This window comes from Thunnus thynnus, chromosome 5 (assembly GCF_963924715.1).
Source record: "Thunnus thynnus chromosome 5, fThuThy2.1, whole genome shotgun sequence".
NCBI classification, from domain to species: domain Eukaryota; kingdom Metazoa; phylum Chordata; class Actinopteri; order Scombriformes; family Scombridae; genus Thunnus; species Thunnus thynnus.
The window spans coordinates 23365457-23383758 of record NC_089521.1 but is presented as its reverse complement, the minus strand read 5'-3'; the positions used below and the strand labels follow the sequence as shown (position 1 = coordinate 23383758).

At 40.8% G+C, this 18302-nt stretch overlaps 1 protein-coding gene across 4 annotated transcripts in view; it reads right to left on the bottom strand.

Annotated features, from left to right (window-relative positions):
- The window catches only part of LOC137183304 (contactin-1a-like), a 71223-nt gene that overhangs the window by 37497 nt on the left and 15424 nt on the right, over window positions 1-18302 (bottom strand). The window contains exon 1 of one of the 4 annotated variants that reach the window (XM_067590268.1): window positions 9367-9603. The exons of 2 other annotated variants lie outside the window; for them this stretch is intronic. In XM_067590268.1, the coding sequence (XP_067446369.1) occupies window positions 9367-9409 (43 nt within the window). In that variant the 5' untranslated portion in view covers window positions 9410-9603. Of the gene's footprint in view, window positions 1-9366; window positions 9604-18302 lie in introns of those variants that run through there. One more of the 4 variants, XM_067590267.1, reaches the window with a different exon arrangement.

Sequence of the window (18302 nt, the reverse complement as noted above, 5' to 3'; positions counted from 1 at the left end):
GCTGTTTTTTCTGATTCACATTCATGAAATTATGTATGCGCACACCTAACAGCTGGCCAGTATAACCGCTTCTACTGGTGTCTGCTGCAGGAGTTGGGAGTCAACTGGTTTGATCATTTAATTTTCCATTAAGAATTAATTTAGTTAATAGATTTAAAGCAATTCTATTAGAAACAAGCACAGTTCTCCTTCATCCAGGCTGTTAACGTCTCGCTATTTACAGCGGAAAATCTCAGCTGTAGTGTCACCAAATATGTACTGTAGCTTCTTTACAGTTCACAGTTGGTGTAAACTTGCTGTAACCTCGTTTCAAAATGTGGTTCAATGTGATTTTCTCTTAAATGGAAAGAAACTGAAAACAGCACACATCTCGCACCTGATTAAATCAGACTCCTGGTATGACTATATACTGTGTTTTTACACAAATCCCAGAATTTAACACAAGCTTTGATCCATTTCATTTTCATGCTGAATCAAGTGTTATTCTACCACGGAGTAGTGGTGATAGATTTAGTCTTACCTATGAATTATTTATGACAAAATCATTGATTTTGATTCCAAAATGAGCCTGAGAGCATCTATATGACCTCAGCTCTGAAAGATACACTCTATCTACACTGGAGTGCATCTTCTATCTGTGTGGAAAATAAGCCTGGACTTCACTACAGACAAACAGGTTTATATCTCCCAGAAGTCCAACAGAATGATTCAATTAAATAAAGGATGTAGACATAGGCTATCCAAGCCTATTACACAGCAGATAGAGCAGTAACCCCAAGACACACACACAATAACACCTGCAGATAAAGATGCTCTTTACATGCTTTGAACTGCACAGGCCCCCTGTTGCTAAGCAGGAACTGGTTCAGCACTTGATAGAGAAAATAACTACTCTTTTTCAGCGTGCAACAACTTGATTTCTCCAGAATTCACTTTTCACTGTCCCATTTTAGCAGTTTGGGTGAACAGAACCATCTAAAAATGTTTTCTTTTTCAGCAGGACCAGCTGAAACCATGCTCATCTTGTTCTTATCCTAGAAATTGTACGATTATAGATTATTTTCTTATTGATAAAGAAAATGGCACGCTCAGAATTAGCTTTAACTAATTATGAATGACAGGAACACCTTAAAATATATTACAATCTAATAAAAAGTGCGTGCAACAAATGATATGTTTTCAATTTTTGTTACAAATGGATTCAAGACTGAATTAAAATTTTCAGGCTCTTATTTGTTTTGTTGATGTATTACATGATGGATCGCTTTAGACTGTTAGTTATTTTTGTCCATCCCCTACAAAAACCCCTCAATGCCTCCCCAACCCAGAGAGCAGACACACTCGGTATGAACTATTATTCATGATGTAATCCAGCTGCAGAGGATCAATTCATGGCTTATTCACTGTGTCACTCTGTCTCTCTCCCCCTTTCTCTCCCCCCTCTCTCTCCCTCTCTCTCTCTGTCTCTCAGCCAATAGAAGCAGTCATGCTAATGTAAGCTATTTATCCCGACCCCTGCAGTCAACACAATGCCCCCCAGGGCCACACAGGCTCAGCAACCTCAGCTGACCTGAATATCAATGACAAACAGTCATTCAATCCATAAAAAAATAGAGCTGGACTGTTGTATGAATTACATTAACCTCAAATCAGGTATGCAAACTATGGTATCTGCAAAAAACATTAATATCATAAGTGAGTATATGATCACACATCTCGACGTAGGATATAAAGTTGTGATTTATACCGGTGCTCTGTCCATTTCTTTTATGGCTTGGCTCTAGGGAAGGCAATGTTGGTCCCCTACTTTGGTCCTACTTTGAAATACCTAAAGAACTATTAGATGGATTTTCATGGAATTTGGTAGAAACGTCAATGATCCTTAGAGAATGAATCCTACTAACCAGTGATCCCCTTTTGATGACTTTTCATCTATCATCGTGTCAAAGTTTCAATTTTCCCAATACTTTGGTTTATGACCAAATACCTGCAAAACTAATGACATTCCCATCAGCCTCAGCTGTACTTTGTGTTTAGCGTTACTTGTTAGCATGCTAACAGACTTACCTAAGATAATAAATCTGTTAAATATTACCTGTGTCATTATGAGCATGTCAGCTTACTTCACAGCTGTGCCTATGTGCAGCAAGCATGGCTGAGGGCTCCAAGTCCTGTTATGTTAAGGTAATCTTTCATAACACTGAAATGTATTGACCTTTGGGAGCAACAACCATCAAAGTATGTGTTACTTTCTGTCAGGTCCAAGACAGAGCCAGCAGATCTTACTTTATTACTATTGGAAATTACATTATATGGGCTCCCAAAAAAAGGAAAGTATGTCACATCATTTATGATAAATATGCCATACAGGCAAAGGTCACAGGAGACTTGCAATCTATAAAAAAAAGAGCACTCAATTTAATTACTTTATGCCACATCTGTTCAATAAAGATACTGGCTAAGAGGTTTCTATAGGAGAGCAGTGACATGTTTAAGAAGCTATATATCTTGGCCCCCATTCAATGATGGCCATACACTGTACTTTAAAGGACTGTAATTATTAGGTGAAGGAGTGCTGCTTACCCTTGACGGCACAGCTGTGCAGATAAGAGAGAAGTGTTCATGTATAGCAATTAGTGCTTGATTTGATCTGAAACTTTATTTTGAAACATGTTTTTAAAAAAATAAACATGAATAAAAACAAAACATAAACAATAATAACCCATACAATTTAACATAAGCAGTCTATGGGGTAGCTTCCAGAAGTATACTGAGAAAAACAATCACTGCCCTCAGATTGCACAAAGAAAGGTCTCGGAGGGAAAGTGTGAATACAGGGCATTTATTCTGCATAGGGTAGCTACAATAAATTGCAAATAATAGAAAGATTAATCTAAGTCTAGTCTTCTCCACAACGTTCCCCATTCATTCCCTTATTGGATTAGAGGGTGTGAATCCAACATTAGGCCACAGATTAACTTGACAAAGGGAATGTTTAAAATGGAATCATAAAAATAAGCCACAAACATCCCGCTTAATTGCCTTATGGTCAAGAGGAGGAGGAGGTTACCTATTAGAGGAAAACCATCACCACACAGAGCTCTAAGTGACACACATTGAAACAATCAGGGCACGGAGTGTGTGTGTGTGTGACTCTGCTCAGTGCTTACCTTGCTGTGGAGAGCTATCATGCCAGTGGCTATGTGATGAGATGAGCTACTTAGCAGCCTGTGTCCCCATCCCCTCCAACATGACTACCCTTCCAAGTGTCCTAAATACTCCGCTCCATTGTCTGCCTCCGAAACAAGTAATGCTGTGGGACAGAGGCACTCTCTCCAAGGTGCAGAGAGGAGGGAGGGACAATGGGAAAAGAAAAGGCTAATTCCCTGAGCAGGACAGGGAGCCATGCAAATGGGACGCCACTGAAGAAGCCTCCCTGCAGTGAGAGCGCTCCAAAGAGGGGTCTTCCCTCCTCGACTGTGGCCAGGCTGGGGTTTAATCTTTTAAGCCCTCCTGTCCCACTCACACACACTCACACATGCAGAGACACTCTAGCCCAAACACACACAATTTCACAACACCTCCTCTCTCCCTGTTCCCCCAACTGTAACCCGCCCCCCTCCTTCCCCTCCGTCCCCTCAAATACACTCTCATCATTAGCCTGGCGGCGGGCCAGACACATCATCAGCACTGTCATAATCATTATCCCCTCTACTGTGGCAGGGCAAGCATTTTTTTCTCCTGGAAAAGATGCCCCTTGCTGAGGAGGCCAAGAAAACACATGCTTTGCAGAAAAAAAACTTCTATCAAGTAAGTAATAATAAGACATGAAAGACTACTGCTGTGATATGGACTGCTCACTGAAAAGTTGATGTAATTCTCCCAGCCTTAAACACATTCTGTAGTTCGTTTTAATTCTGTATTTCTCTTCTCCTTTTCTATTCACCTGACTAAAGAAAGCCAAATTGAACCCTTCTTTGAAGTCCCTTTATCCTGCCTCTTTGAAAAGATACTTAAAGAAGAAGGATTACGTTAACTTTTACTTACTTTACTTTTATTAATGACTGAGCATATTCAATGTCTCAAAGCTTCCATTTGTTAAAGGTGCAATCTTTCACCCAATGGTCACCTGAAACACCTATATACAAAGCAAAGGATAGATATCTATCACTATGTTGTCACTTCTGAACTGATCTTAATACGGGGACAAACACCAGACAACTAATTCTTAATTTCTGTTGCTCTCTGATGCTGTAAAAGCTTTGTTTTCATTAGTAATAAAGGCAAACATAAAAGGAAAACAGGCTTATATTTGAAATTATGTTCAGTGTTCAATATATAACTCCATCCATCCATCCATCCATTTTCCATACCGCTTATCCAGATAGCTGGAGCCGACACTGGGCGAGAGGCGGGGTACACACTGGACAGGTCGCCAGTCAATCACAGGCCTGACATATAGAGACAGACAACCACTCACATCTAAGGGCAATTTAGAGTTGTCAGTTAACCTAACCTGCATGTTTTCGGTCTGTGGAAGAAGCTGGAGAGAACCCACACAGGCACAGATGCAAACTTTAAGGCCCAAGCAGGCAGGTGGGTTTGAACCCATAGCCCAGTATTGGTCCAATCCAGCATTGGTTAGGCTACAATCACAAATAAGTACATTTTTACAGGAAGAGTAAGGTTTTCAAAAGTTTAAAATAGAGTGGATTTTTTGACTGGAGGTTCATCGTTGCCATTTCCTGGAGTGGAAAGACAACTGAGAGGTAGAGAGAAGCTGAGAACTGCTCACGGACAAACAGTACAGTAAATAGATGATATACATTATTCAGCTGCTCCCAGTTGTGAATTCTTACTTGGCCTGTGTGGTGACATGAGGTTTAGATGGTGTCTGCTGTGTTGTGGGGACAGGAGGCAGCCACTATAATACAAATTCTCACATAGTGCCTTTGGGTTGTATTAACTGAGAAAATGCTGAGCAAGAGCTGTGGGGATTTGGTAGAGGGGACACTAGAGTAGGTTTTGGAGGGTTGGAGTCTTATAAGGCACACACAACAAATGTGTCCTTGTTTCAGTAAGCTTTAGGTTTGTATTACCACATACAGAAGCATAAATGACTTGGTATTGACTGGACCCCGCCCCGCCAGCTGACAACATGATAAATTGTGTGATAATTCTAAAAAGAAACAAAAAAGGCTTTGTGCTGGGACAACAAAACACCAGGCAATGAATTGATTGAAGTTATTGAATTTCATGCTGTTTAATCATGCAGAGCTCCCCAATCTTTCCAGCTACCGTATCCTATTACCATTTATCTTACCGGGCAATTTATGTCCAGCTGACGCTTTGAGGGAAGGAAAGGCATCTTAATTGATCTTCATTCACTCCTATGACCTTAAATTACACCAGGGCTTGGGAATGACACAGACAGGACTGAAGCATTAGGAAATACAGTTAAGGGAAAATCCTGCAGTATTATCTAAAGCTGTGAGTAACTTTGTGGGTCATTCAACTTACATAAGTGATTACAGAAAATAAAAGGGATTGTGGAGAGCAAGAGACGGAAGCAATGTGTTTTGAGTGCTGAAAGCAGACAAAGTCATTGCACTCATAATAAAATGTATCCAGTGAGATCTCAAACCTTCAAATGTCTGCACTTAACCTTCAATTCATTAAAGCTAATGGATGAGGTCATGAGAGCTGCCGATGATGCTTCAGACCGAATCCAATCTAACAGCTTTCACTTATGTCAGCTAGACTGGACACTGAAAAGTCAGAGGAATTGTGCCAAGGAGCAGGGGGGGTACCATTTTTGCCTTTTAGCGGGCACTCCGCTACTATTCATAAACCATGAACTTTCTGGCTAATCAAAAGCAATGCAATGCATATCTCTCGGAAGCATACAACATGGGGCAGAGCATAAGGCTTGTGTCTGGCTGGCTTCATTTCACTTTGATTTACAAAAGACTTCTGACTCAGCACAATCCCTCCACTGACAGGAATTAAAGAGGATCATTTCCTCTCCACTGTCTATGTTACAGAACTGCAGTACATTCAGAGCGAGTAAACAGAGTTTCACAATACCACTATGAACACAGCAGGCAAAAAAAAGCTTTGGCATTTACAGGTAATCGTTAGTGTTTGTTTCAGTTAGATATGGATTTCTATGAGTTTTGGGTACCAGTATTGGACAGTCTGCACCGACAGCTTATTGAACAAATGCATGGTAGATTAGGGAAGCATTGACTGGATTTTCCAAAACTGATACTTACTGTAAGCTAACATTTTTTTTAAAAAGTGGGGGCTGCTGATCACATTTTGAAAGTGCTCTTTGCTCAGATTCTTTTCTAACAATAGCACACTGTGTAAAAGTGCACAGAAAGCATAAACAGTAAAATATCCAATATCCCACCTGCCGTGCATGAGGAGTTTTTCATTGCCAACTTGGCATTCTGCGAACTCGTTCTAATTTGTGATCATGAGCAGTGAAATTAAAAATCATCTTCCATTCACCTATTATTTATTTACTGCATTTATCGGCCGATTATGATCCGCAGGTGATTGATTGTGCATCTAATCATGTAAATCAGTAAATCGTTAAACTCTACGCACTTTTTGCTATAACTGGTTAGAGCAAACATGAAGAATTATTGCAAATTCATTTTAAACTGGGTCTGATGACATCATAGACTAGATACAACCATTAAACACTGTTGGAAGGCAAGTGCCAAATTTGTGATAAGTCTTTCAGTTGTCTGAAATCTGCTGTGCCCTGGTTTCTTTTCCCTATGATCACATTTGATGTGGTGTTGCATGTCAGCAGCATAATGAGGAGACTGAATGCATGAGAGGAAGAACAGAAACATGCACACATACATATTCTATGACACTCCTCATGAAGCATTTCCTGTACTCAAACAGACTTTCTACAGAGACTTAGTGGTCCACAATGAATCTTTTTCATTGATTGTCCTCCCATCAGACATGTAGTTGTTGACCATGTTTAACTGGCTTTACTCCCGCAAATAGCCTTTTGTGTTTCTTTGGCTCCGAAGTGGTGCATGTGTGTGTAAATGTGTAGGTGTTAGAGCAAGCAGCAATGTGTGTATTGTTAACGCCGTCCTGCTAAATAACTAGTGAACTTTCACCTCACATACATCAGGTTAAGAACAGGTCAGTGAATCAGAGTTTATTCATGTGCCACACATGAACACATGAACTTGTTTTGCATAATGTTTATTACTGCTGTTTATGGTCGACTGATAATAGGACAGACGTGACTACACTCTCTCAGTGGCTTGAATTTAAGCCAAAGTAAATTGCCCCTGATTGTACAGATCTGATCCTTCCTTCAAAGCCTTTTACTTCTGCTCAATGAGTCAGTTGAAAAGAATAGAAGCAGAACAAGCTAGACAACCTGTGACTTGGAAGAGCCCAATTTGGCCCAACCTGCCCAAAAAAAACGCTTTTGTCTGGATGTTAATATGAGTAGTGCTAAGAGGTCTGGGTAAATGAAGAGACCTTGAAAGGCAGTTAGCTCTTGTTGCAAGAGGACTTTTTAGAGTACGTCAGCTGGAGCATGAGGCAGGAAGTGCAGCACAATCAGATTGCTTTCATTTGCTGATAGGACAGACAAGAGAAAAAAGAAAACTGATACTGAACTAATTTTACCAGCTGTGATTCATGTTTTACAACATCTACATTATTAACACTCAATACCCAAACGCATTTTACTATTACATTAAATAGACGTGACTAAATAAGCAACAATCAAAGTTAAAGTTGTCATCCTGGCTGGGTTGTGAATGTGTGTTCCATATTTTTATGGCTACCCATTGTAGTTGTTGAGACATTTCACTTATAGTTAACAAGTGTAGGAAAAGTCAGAGGATCACCAGTCATTGGGATACATCATGTGGGAACTGTGAATGTCTTTTCATGTCAATAGATTGACATGGAATTTTGTAAATACATTCCCATTTCCCGGATGATCTTGAAGGGTGAGATATTTCAGTCTGGATCAAAGCGGTGGACCGACCAACTCACAGACCATCATTATCGTTCCTAACTAGCACTGCTAAAAAACTCATCTGCTTCATCATGACTGTGTGTTTTGATCAGATGAGATTGACAGCAGCCTGGCAACATCAGCAAACAACTCCACAACTGTCATTAAAATGTTCAAAAAACTGTTCAAACTTTGCCAAAAAATTTGTTTTGTAGAACTCCGTTACTTCTACTAAATTGCTTGAAAAAGGGTTTTCAGGGCCTGGGCACACACATTTAGAAAATTCAAGCCAAAGTCATTTCACCTTGGGTTGTCATCTGATTTACTTCCTTGGTGCAAATTTTGTCAACATACAGTTTGCTTCTTTGCTTGAAAATTACCCATCAATCAACATGGCCTACTAATCAAAAAACCTTTTGCACATGCAGGGCTGGCTCTCATATGAATTCCTCAAAGCACAGAAAGACAGACTCTGAATTCTGAGGTTGCGGAGGAACATTTTATGCTGCTGTTGATGTTACAAGCCAAGTAATGTAAAATCATGCATAGAAAGTCATTAAATAGCCTAAAGGTCCCGTCATATGGTGTTACAGAAGCAGAGCAGCTTCTGAGCTGGAAAAACATAACACAAAGCAACATTTCTAACACTCAAGGCCTACAAATGCAACATTCATGAGAGAACAATGCACATATAGGACAGACATTATCACAGCATACATGATGACGAAGCTACACTACTATTTGCCCTGATAGGCTACACTGGGCTTATAGGACAAAATTGCCTCCAAGTGAGCCTTGATATGAATAAATCACACATTGAAAATGTGACACGTCATACAGCAGTAATATAAAAAGAGATATTAAGCAATGAATATAGTATGAACAGCTGTCTTGGTGGCTCAAACATGTGCAAGCAATGCCTCAAGTAAGAAAAACATCAAAGTGACAAGACTCAGAAATACTTGCATGATGCACTTACATAGAGAAGAGATATAACAGAGACACAGATATTGTGACAGCCACCACCCCTTTCCTTAATACAACCTTCAAACTAAAAGGCACACACACACACACACAAGCACACACATATAATGCTTCAATAGGTTCATCCTTTCAGTGTGCAGCACTGCAGTGTTGAGGTAGGATGCTTTATTCTGAGAGGCAGATAATGAGCTATTCCCTCTGCAGAGGACAGAATCTCGGAGCCAGCACTGTGCCGGGAAACACACACATACACAGACACACGCTTACAATAACCCAAGGGAAGCCGGCAAACTTCCCAACTCTCCGCTCTACTCTGGCACCTCCACGTTGCACGCACACAAACCAAACAGTGAGCCCACTCTGTCACCCACCTCTGTTCCCAAGCACACAGCCCTGAGGTGCAAGCAGACGCATCCCAACACGCCTGTAGCTACGGTCCCGTTGGCGTTGGCAGCAGTGGAGTCAGCTGTATATCTCTCTGCTACAGCATGCCTCTGGATATACTGCTAGTCTGGTAGTGCTGGTTAGCAACCGCTGTCATGGCATCCTGCCCCCTTCTATCACAGGCGCTCAGTGGCACAGAAGCCCCCTCAATCACACACACATACACACACACACACATGAATGCACCCTCACATAAACATTTAGCTGTCAAATCATAGGGCTCCCCAGCTGTGACCTCACATCACAGTGGAGGAGGAGGAGTGAGACCACAAGAGTGATGAGAAAGAGACAGAGGGAGGAGGGGGCTGGGGTTGCATATGTGAAACAGGGTATTGCCAGAGAGCATAGCAGCCAGAGTGGAGTGGAAGAAATAACTGCAGCGAGGAGGGATACGTAAGAACGATGGGAAGGATGCTGCAGCAAGGAGGAGAAGGAGAAGAAGAAGTGATACAAAAAAATCTTGGCAAGTTGCAGGGTTGAGAACAAGCTGTGAGTGGGCGAGAAGAAGACAATTTAATTTTGATAGCTGTGAGGGCTGTGGCCGTTCCCTCAGCTGGAAATAAACATTGCAACCAACTGGAGGAACAGCAGGAACCAGTCACATTGAGGCAGCTGAACTACAACAAAAACACAAACAGCTGCAAGGCTCGATGCCCTGCTGTAAAATATCACCTTCACCTCCTCCTCATCTTCATTTCCCCTTCTTCTCATCCCTCCTTCCTGTCCTTTCACCCTCTTATCCCTCTCATCTGGCCCCGTCTTCCATCCTTTCTCTCTCCTCCTTTTTTTTTTTTTTCCATCTTTACACTTCTCCTCTCATCCATAATGGATAGTTTGGAGATATCCGCTTCCTGTAGTGGGCCCTGTGCCCCTGGAGCCAGTCAGGCTGTATTGATTCCTGCACCATTGGAGTCATCAAGGCAAAGATAATAAGGTTTAGAGTCACACTGAATTTTCTGCATCCTTCCCTCCCCCCCTCTGGGAGTCAGTCCATCTTCTCCTGTCCTCTCCTGTCTGTCCTGTCCAATGTAACATGCGTACCAACTCGACTAGAAAATGCATTCATCAGTTTAGACCAATTTTTTTGTGTGTGTGGGGGAAAAAAAAGACAGTATGAGCAAGATTAAGCAGTGAGACTCGACTAAATCTGTGTGAGCATGTGTGAAGGTTTCATGCATGACTTTTTTTTTTCAGAAGGCAGTAGTCTACATTACACAACCACAAACACACAATGTTTCAGCTTGAAGAGATCATCCAAGTACCACATAAAACCCTGTTTCCTCTTGGCTAGATCTGTGTGTGCCACAGTCTGACGCATGTCGTGTCACTGGGTGCTGCACTAAGGCTCATTAGACTAGATATTTACCGTGTGTTGAGGCTTGCTCGCCCCTCTTTTGACCCAGGTCTTCATATATAGGTCAACATTGGCCTTCAAGTGACTGATATGTGCCACGCGCACAATGATGCTCTTTTTAGGACTGGACAAACAATCACTTATGCCCTACAGCGATAGCACATAACAATGTCCGATACAATAGGGATAAAACCAAAAATCTATAATGAAATCTGCTGTTCACTTAAAGCCGCACCTTCTATGGAGTTCAGAGTCTTTAGGGGAAGGGTCAGTGAGTCGTTCTCAGAGGTTCTCGAGACATTGCATCTTGAGAAGCATGGGAGGGTGTCATTAAATAGGGCAATTTTCATGCTCACTGAACAAAACACATACAATGTAAAGTGGGTGGCTAGATGCAAAGAGACAAGGGGAAATATGTCAAGAAAACAACTTTTCAAGCCAGTGTGATGAACCTCGACTGTGATGTAAAGGCAATGGTAGATCAGTATTTAATAGGTTCATGTGCGATCTCGTTCAGTACTACATCTATACAACAAGTAGATGTGAGTAGGGGTCAGCTGTATGGATAAAATCCTCAACCAAGGTATCTGTGTTTTTAGATCACAACCAAGATCGTGAAATACATTTCTGGAATTCAATAAAGAAAGCATAATAGATCAAACAAACAGACAGGAATTAGCACGGCTCAGTATTAGCAAACTTAAATATTGTTATATTTTAAAATACCTCAATATTAATATGTATAATGATATAACATGGAGATCACTGTTAGTGCTTTAATCCTTTTGGGCTGCAACAAACAATTATGGTTAATTATGGATTCATCTTTCCATTATTTTTTCATTTAATCAATTAATCTTTTGGTCCATAAAATTACCCACAGCTCAAGTTTACGTAATCAAATTGCTAGTTTTGTCAGAAGTCTATGAAAATCTGTGAATATTCACATCTGAGAACCTGAAACAAGTACATTTTCAGCATTTTTGCTTTCAAATTACTTTTTTTTAACTAATTTTCTCAGTCAACTGATTAATCAGTCAATTAACTGACTGATCAATTCAGCTCTACATGTGAATATAATGAGCAAACAAGTAGTATGATTCATTTTTCATTTTATTAAGCTAGAACACTAAAATAATATCAGATCAGTCATTTAACTGCAATGAAGTGTTTAAGGCCAGCAAAGTCAACATTTAATGTACTCTACGCATTTACTATTTGTGCAAGGCGTTAAATTGACCCTAATAGGGCCTGTGTGAAACAGATCACTGAAGTCCTTACTAATGACAGTAAAAGTGACATTTTAGCTTCATTGTACAGTATTGTTACATCATATAGTTACAGCTTCATGCAGTAGACTCTCTAATGATATGCCTGACTTGTGTTCATACACACACACACACACAACCACGCACAAAGACATAGACCGAGAGAAGCCAGCCAACAGTAGCAAAACGAGAGTTCCCATTGCCTTCTGGCAAAATAAGCCCTAAGATATGGGATTTTTTTTCTGGAGTGGAAAAATAGGTCTGACACTTAATTAGCAAACAAGGTCACAGCACAGAACCCAGGTCCCATGTTTGTGTCTCCTACTGTTCTAGAGATTTGACACTCTCCCTCTCTCTCACTCCCTACTACACTCAAATGCAGACGCACTCAAATACAAACATGATCTCTTTCTCTCTTACAATAGAGAGTGGGGGACTGAACACTGAACACTGTACAGCAAAGCCTTAAGCCTAATCACTGACAACAGTGCCCGACTTCAGCTAACTGCCCACTCCATCTTTTTCTTCTTTCAAAGAAGCACGAGCAATATCTCACCTCTGGGCTACTCGCTCTTCATTATCCACATCTGCTCAGTAAACTGTTTGAAGAAACTGCAGGTGAGAAGATCTGAGGGGAGGAGTCTTGAAATGCTTTGACAACCAGACAAACCAAACAATCCTCTCATCTACACACTGCTTAATATCTGCATTTTCCTTCAGCTTTGTCGGAGAAACTCAGCGACTCAAGAGTGAGTGGGTGTGGGTGGGTGAATAAGTGCAAGTCAACTGAAGAGTCCAGTGTTCCCTTGCTTTAACACTTGAGTGAATCTTTTCACTAGCAGCCTGTCTGATTGTAAAATGGCAGAAAAAAATGTACCTTCCAAGCACATGAGGATATAATGACCATTGAGAAACAATGTCAGTCAGTGACAGTCACAGGCCAAACAGGATGCTTTCACTGCGAAGGATACAGCAACATCTTTGTTGATGTGGGTGTGACGACAGCCAATCATTGACATGTATTAATCAGTTCCCTTGTGTGTTAGAATACACAGAGCAATCCCTGCAAGATGGAATCCATCTGAAGATTAATCAATGTTTGTCAGCAATACAATACAGCTCAGGTAAATCTGAGTCAGAGAGGCTGGATCAATCACACAGTATTGATTCATTAATACGGTACTGATACTTCAGTATCACTGCTGCAATCTATTGACATTATAATTAGGATGGTTAGAAGTCTCCCTTTCAAGTACTAATGTTTCCCACAGTTTCTCACAAACATACACAGGTTGTTCAGTATCAGTCCAGATGTTCACAAACCCAAATCAATTAGATTGTTATTTTTATTCCGTTTTCAAAATTTATGTCGAAATTTAGTTTTTTAGTTTAGTTAGGAAGTGTTTTCGGCTATGCTAACTTTTCACCAACAATGAATGTAAGTCAACTTATTACCAACAGGTGCACCAAGTGGCTACCTGTAGTCAGGGGTGTCCTCAGACCTGCCTCACTGAAAACTCCACAGGGACCCTTCCCAACATTAAATCCCATGAGTCTGTCAACCAAAAACAAAATTACACACACTACATTCACAATATATAAACTACATTCACAAACTATGTAGAGATACAAGAAAACAGATATTGACATATATCAATGTGGGCCATATGGGTGATTCTAAAACTATATTTTCAACCAATATAGACAACAACAAAAACAAAATGACTACATAATGAGCAGATATATCTCTGATATACTACCATGAAAATATCTGGGCAACCATCATGGGTCATTGTAGTATAAGACAAATAATGGTATATGTTCTACAAATTGTTCTACATCATGCACTGAACCAGGGTCATGAATGTGGAAAAACTAAATGAGGTTCAGTCATCATTAATGTTGTTAATTGCTCCTGTGCTCCTCCTGCTTTGACATGTCAAAATGTCTGCTGTGAAAAGTTCTATTAATCTTATTGTCAGCAAAGCCTATGAAAAACAACAACGTCTTATTCATCTCAGTATTTTTTGACTAAACCTGTCTGTTTCACTCAGCCTGGAGCCCATTTGTTCCTACTTAAAGGACTAGTGTGTAGGATTTAGTGGCATCCATTGACTGTATATAAAGATGGACGCCATGACAGCTCCCCAAAAGTGAAGCCAAAACATCTCAATCGCACCCTGGTGGCTGGTGACAGTATAGATCATAAATCCCACCCCCTCCATGTTAGCGGATGGGACATGAGCCAAACTGAAAAAAATCAAAGTACACGTCAAATAAATTTTTCCCAAAGATGGTTTCTGTCATTTTAGGTAGTTCTTTTTACGCTGATGTTTGTCCAAGTGCTCATTTTTCTGATGTTTGTTTTTAATTAGTTATTTGACAATATAAAAAGGGGATGTGACACCATGATTGACAGCTATGACAGCTGCTCTCAAACCTCCGTCAGCCTCCGCCCAACTCTACTGCACAGAGACGTCACACAAGCAAGATGGCAGCTCCCAGAAAGGACATATTTTGTCACTTTTGCATAGCGGTAGGAAGTGGAGACGCGTCGTCCATCTTTATATACAGTCTATGGTGGCATCTAGCAGTGAGGTTGGAGATTACAACCAACTGAATACCCCTCCCCTCAACCCCTTCCTTCCAAGCATGTAAGAGAACGTACAGTAGCTGCAAAACTCACGACATATGCAAAGACCCTCTCTAAAGCCAGTGCTTGCTTTGTCTGTTCTGGGCTACTGTAGAAACATGGCAGTGCAACATGGCAGGCTCCGTGGAAGAGGACCCCTCCCTCTGTAGATACAATTGGCTCATTCTATTTAATGAAAACATGATTCTTACTTTCAGGTGATTACACACTAAACAACTTAAGAATATTATATTCAATTTCTGCCAATAGAGCCCTCTTAATCTGACACACTGGTCCTTTGAGGCATGAATCTTTAAAAATGGGCCACAATTTACATATGTTCAACAGATGGGAATTGCAGTTTTTAACAAATGTTACTCAAACCAGAGTAAATAGTGTATTTGTTGGGGACTATTTTTAGCTGCAGGTTGGGTGTGCTGCTGAGTATTTATAGTACCAGAACAGTGTATGTGGGATTGACTCGAATTAAGCTACAGTGCACATGTACATTGTCATGAAGGCACATATCACCCAGCGCAACAGTGTGGCTCATTGATAAGTTTTTAGACAACAACAGAGGTCTACGACACCGAGGAGGCTAGATCAGGCTTTGGCTACATAGACAATACTTATTAGTTCGATCAACTAATTGTTTGGTCTTTTCATGGGATTTGTTGGCAATAAGAAATATACAGAGTAACTTCCGTCACAATGAGTGTTGCTTGTCGTCCCCCCCCCCCCCTTTCCATGCCACTGTGCTTTTTTCACCCTTTTCCACTTTACCGAACAACATAAACACCCTGGACATTATTTCACCATTGGTGTTATGAGAAGCTCTTTCAGTACTGCAGTCTGCACAGACCCTTAAAGAGACATCCTCTCATGCCATGAGGCAATAAACCATTTTTATTGGTCTTGTTTGTTCACAGTACTTTACACTGAGATTTAAAATCTGACATACCAATTATGCACTGCGGATGCAATACAGCACAACCCCATATTTTGACTGCTCAGATTATAAACAAGCATAGATTTTCTTATTACCACAGCGGCTTTCTTCCCAGTCCCAGCAGTGGGCTCTTTTTGCTGATTTTCTTGTACAAAGAACACTATGTCTGGATCTGCCCAATAACCAAATCTGTCCAGATTTTCTTCTTTTTTTTCTCAGCAGTATGTCTGTCCCTAAAGAGACACTTGGCCACAGTTTTGTTCACATTCTTATGTCAAACCACACTGCCTCATACAGACTGTAGAAGAACGGATGAATGGAGAAAGCAGACACGGTCAGGAGATTGATGCATGGACTGGATGTGCTGAAGCTTTGGGAATGATAATATAATTTGTTGGAGCCATGTGGCTATTATTAATGCCGCTGCAGCTTTGAAGCAACAGCAGCCCTTTTGCCAGGGGCAGCGTTGCATAATTTGCAGCTTTAAGAACTTGATCGCGAGCCCAGCAGATATTTGTTTACTTCCAGTATTTCCCATTTCAAGATTTTTCTCAAAGGCGGATGTGGATGGATGACAGATTATTCCAGGGAATGAGGAGGAGAGAAACAAATCCTCTGCCATTCAGTCTCTGAACAGCCTTGGTACATGTCTAGAATACGTTTGGACCACAAGAGATTTGGGAGAACAGTCCCTGGTGCACCAGACACATGCCGAGTTGTTTACTTTGGTAACTTAACGATTCATTAAACCAACTCAAGCTCAATGAACTCCACATGAAACATCATAATTCCAAGTTGGTTAGAAATGTAAACACCCTATGATCTTACTGATAAATAAGTAATTAGGTAGTGAGTGAGGAGATATAATTAACACAAAATAAAGCTCCCCATATTCTATGATATGCTTTTACACGATTTAAAGATTCTCTTTCTGACATTTCTGCAGTGGCACTTTAGGGTTGAACGGTTCAAACAAAAGGCTCAGACATCTCCTCCAGAGTTGAAAGTACTCGAGACAAAGCCTGCTCTGTAAGTCCATTGACTGCCATACTGTATTAGTCTGTGCCAGTGCTTTTAAGCAGCACCATGCATATTCATGCCTACCCATTAGGACGTCTTCCTCCACTACTTGTGCCTCTATGAGCTCCGCAGTCTCTCTGAATGGGTGCATTTATGTGTAAAATAATATTTTCCCCTGTTAGTTGGCACTCGAAACTACTCCTTCCTTGAAAAGCTGCATATACAATTTAAAACTGTCAGCATGAGCTCTTATTGAAATTGCCAGAAATCTAAGTATGACAGCCAGAACAAGCAAATATTTGTTGATATATTAAAGCACGTACACACATTTTCAAATTCACTGTTTCTCTGTTGGTTGTTTCTTGTGTAATAAACAAAACAGTCTGTTAACTTGAGCATGAAGGGATATTTGTGAATCTGGACCCGGCCCTGCACCGTCATATACATTCATGTCCGGAACACAGTGTGCATGTAAACAGACCCAGTCACCTGTGTTTACTGCTGAGCACATGGCCACAGTCAGACAGCCTGTTGGAAAGCGGTGTGCGTGCCGACTGACAATGAGCGCAGCCTGTGCAAAGACCTGAGTCATACGGTGTCTCTTGGCCAAGTCACACCATGTGATCATGGCTCATAATGCAGAACAGGTGCCCACTTAAACAACGGAGAAGAACAGAGGGAGATGCGTTGAAACAGAGCACTTGGATCAGAATGCCAGGCCACGATCAACAGACTGTTGAGATAAATTTTTGAATATGATTAGGCTAATGTGCTGTATCTTCAAAAAAATGAATGACAAAATTATTACATGACACCACTTGGCTGTGTCAGCATAAGGAGGTGTAGATGTATGGGAGCTTTCTGGCAATAAGATCACAAGATTATCACTTTACATAAGGAAATTATTTCTCCGCTGTCATGAAGCTGTTTGATTTGACTTTATTATCAGAATATTTTTCTGAAATGTGTCGTGTCCCATAGCCTTCACATACATAATACAATATTTAAGTAAACAACTAGACAAATATTACAAACATATTACATCAGACCAGTGTTTCCCTTATATTAATCCAGCAGCGCTGAATAACTGCTACTGCTAAACTGTGAGCGCCACTGCTAAAATTTCACATGATCGTTAATATCAATGGGCTACTAATGATTTTCACTCACACGCTGTGCAAGCACAATAACACCTTACATTATTGTGGAATTGTTTTGAGTCATTCATCTTTCTCTCTTCATTCTTCAAAGGACATATACGTGAAAGACACTGTTATAAGAGTCGCATAGCTCAGCGGAATAGGGGAGTGCGTAATGTGTGTGTGTGTGTGTGTGCATGTGTGTGCAGTGTGTGTGTAAATGAGCATGTGTAGTTGAGCGAGTGCAGGGAGCGAGTGGCAGAAAAGTGACGGTGAATGCGAGCGGAGCAGAGGAAAAGGTTAGCAGTAAGTTGTCAGTGTGGCAGTAAATGTACAACACTGACTACAGTGTGTCAGTTAATAAATGCTGCAGCTCTTCAAGACCATGAAATTACTCGTCTATCGAAGGGGGTTAGCCTCGAATTTAGCAACAATGAGTTAGCCTAACCTGACCAGGCTCACTTAAGGTGGACAGACCTTTCAGGTGGACCTGCGATTCTC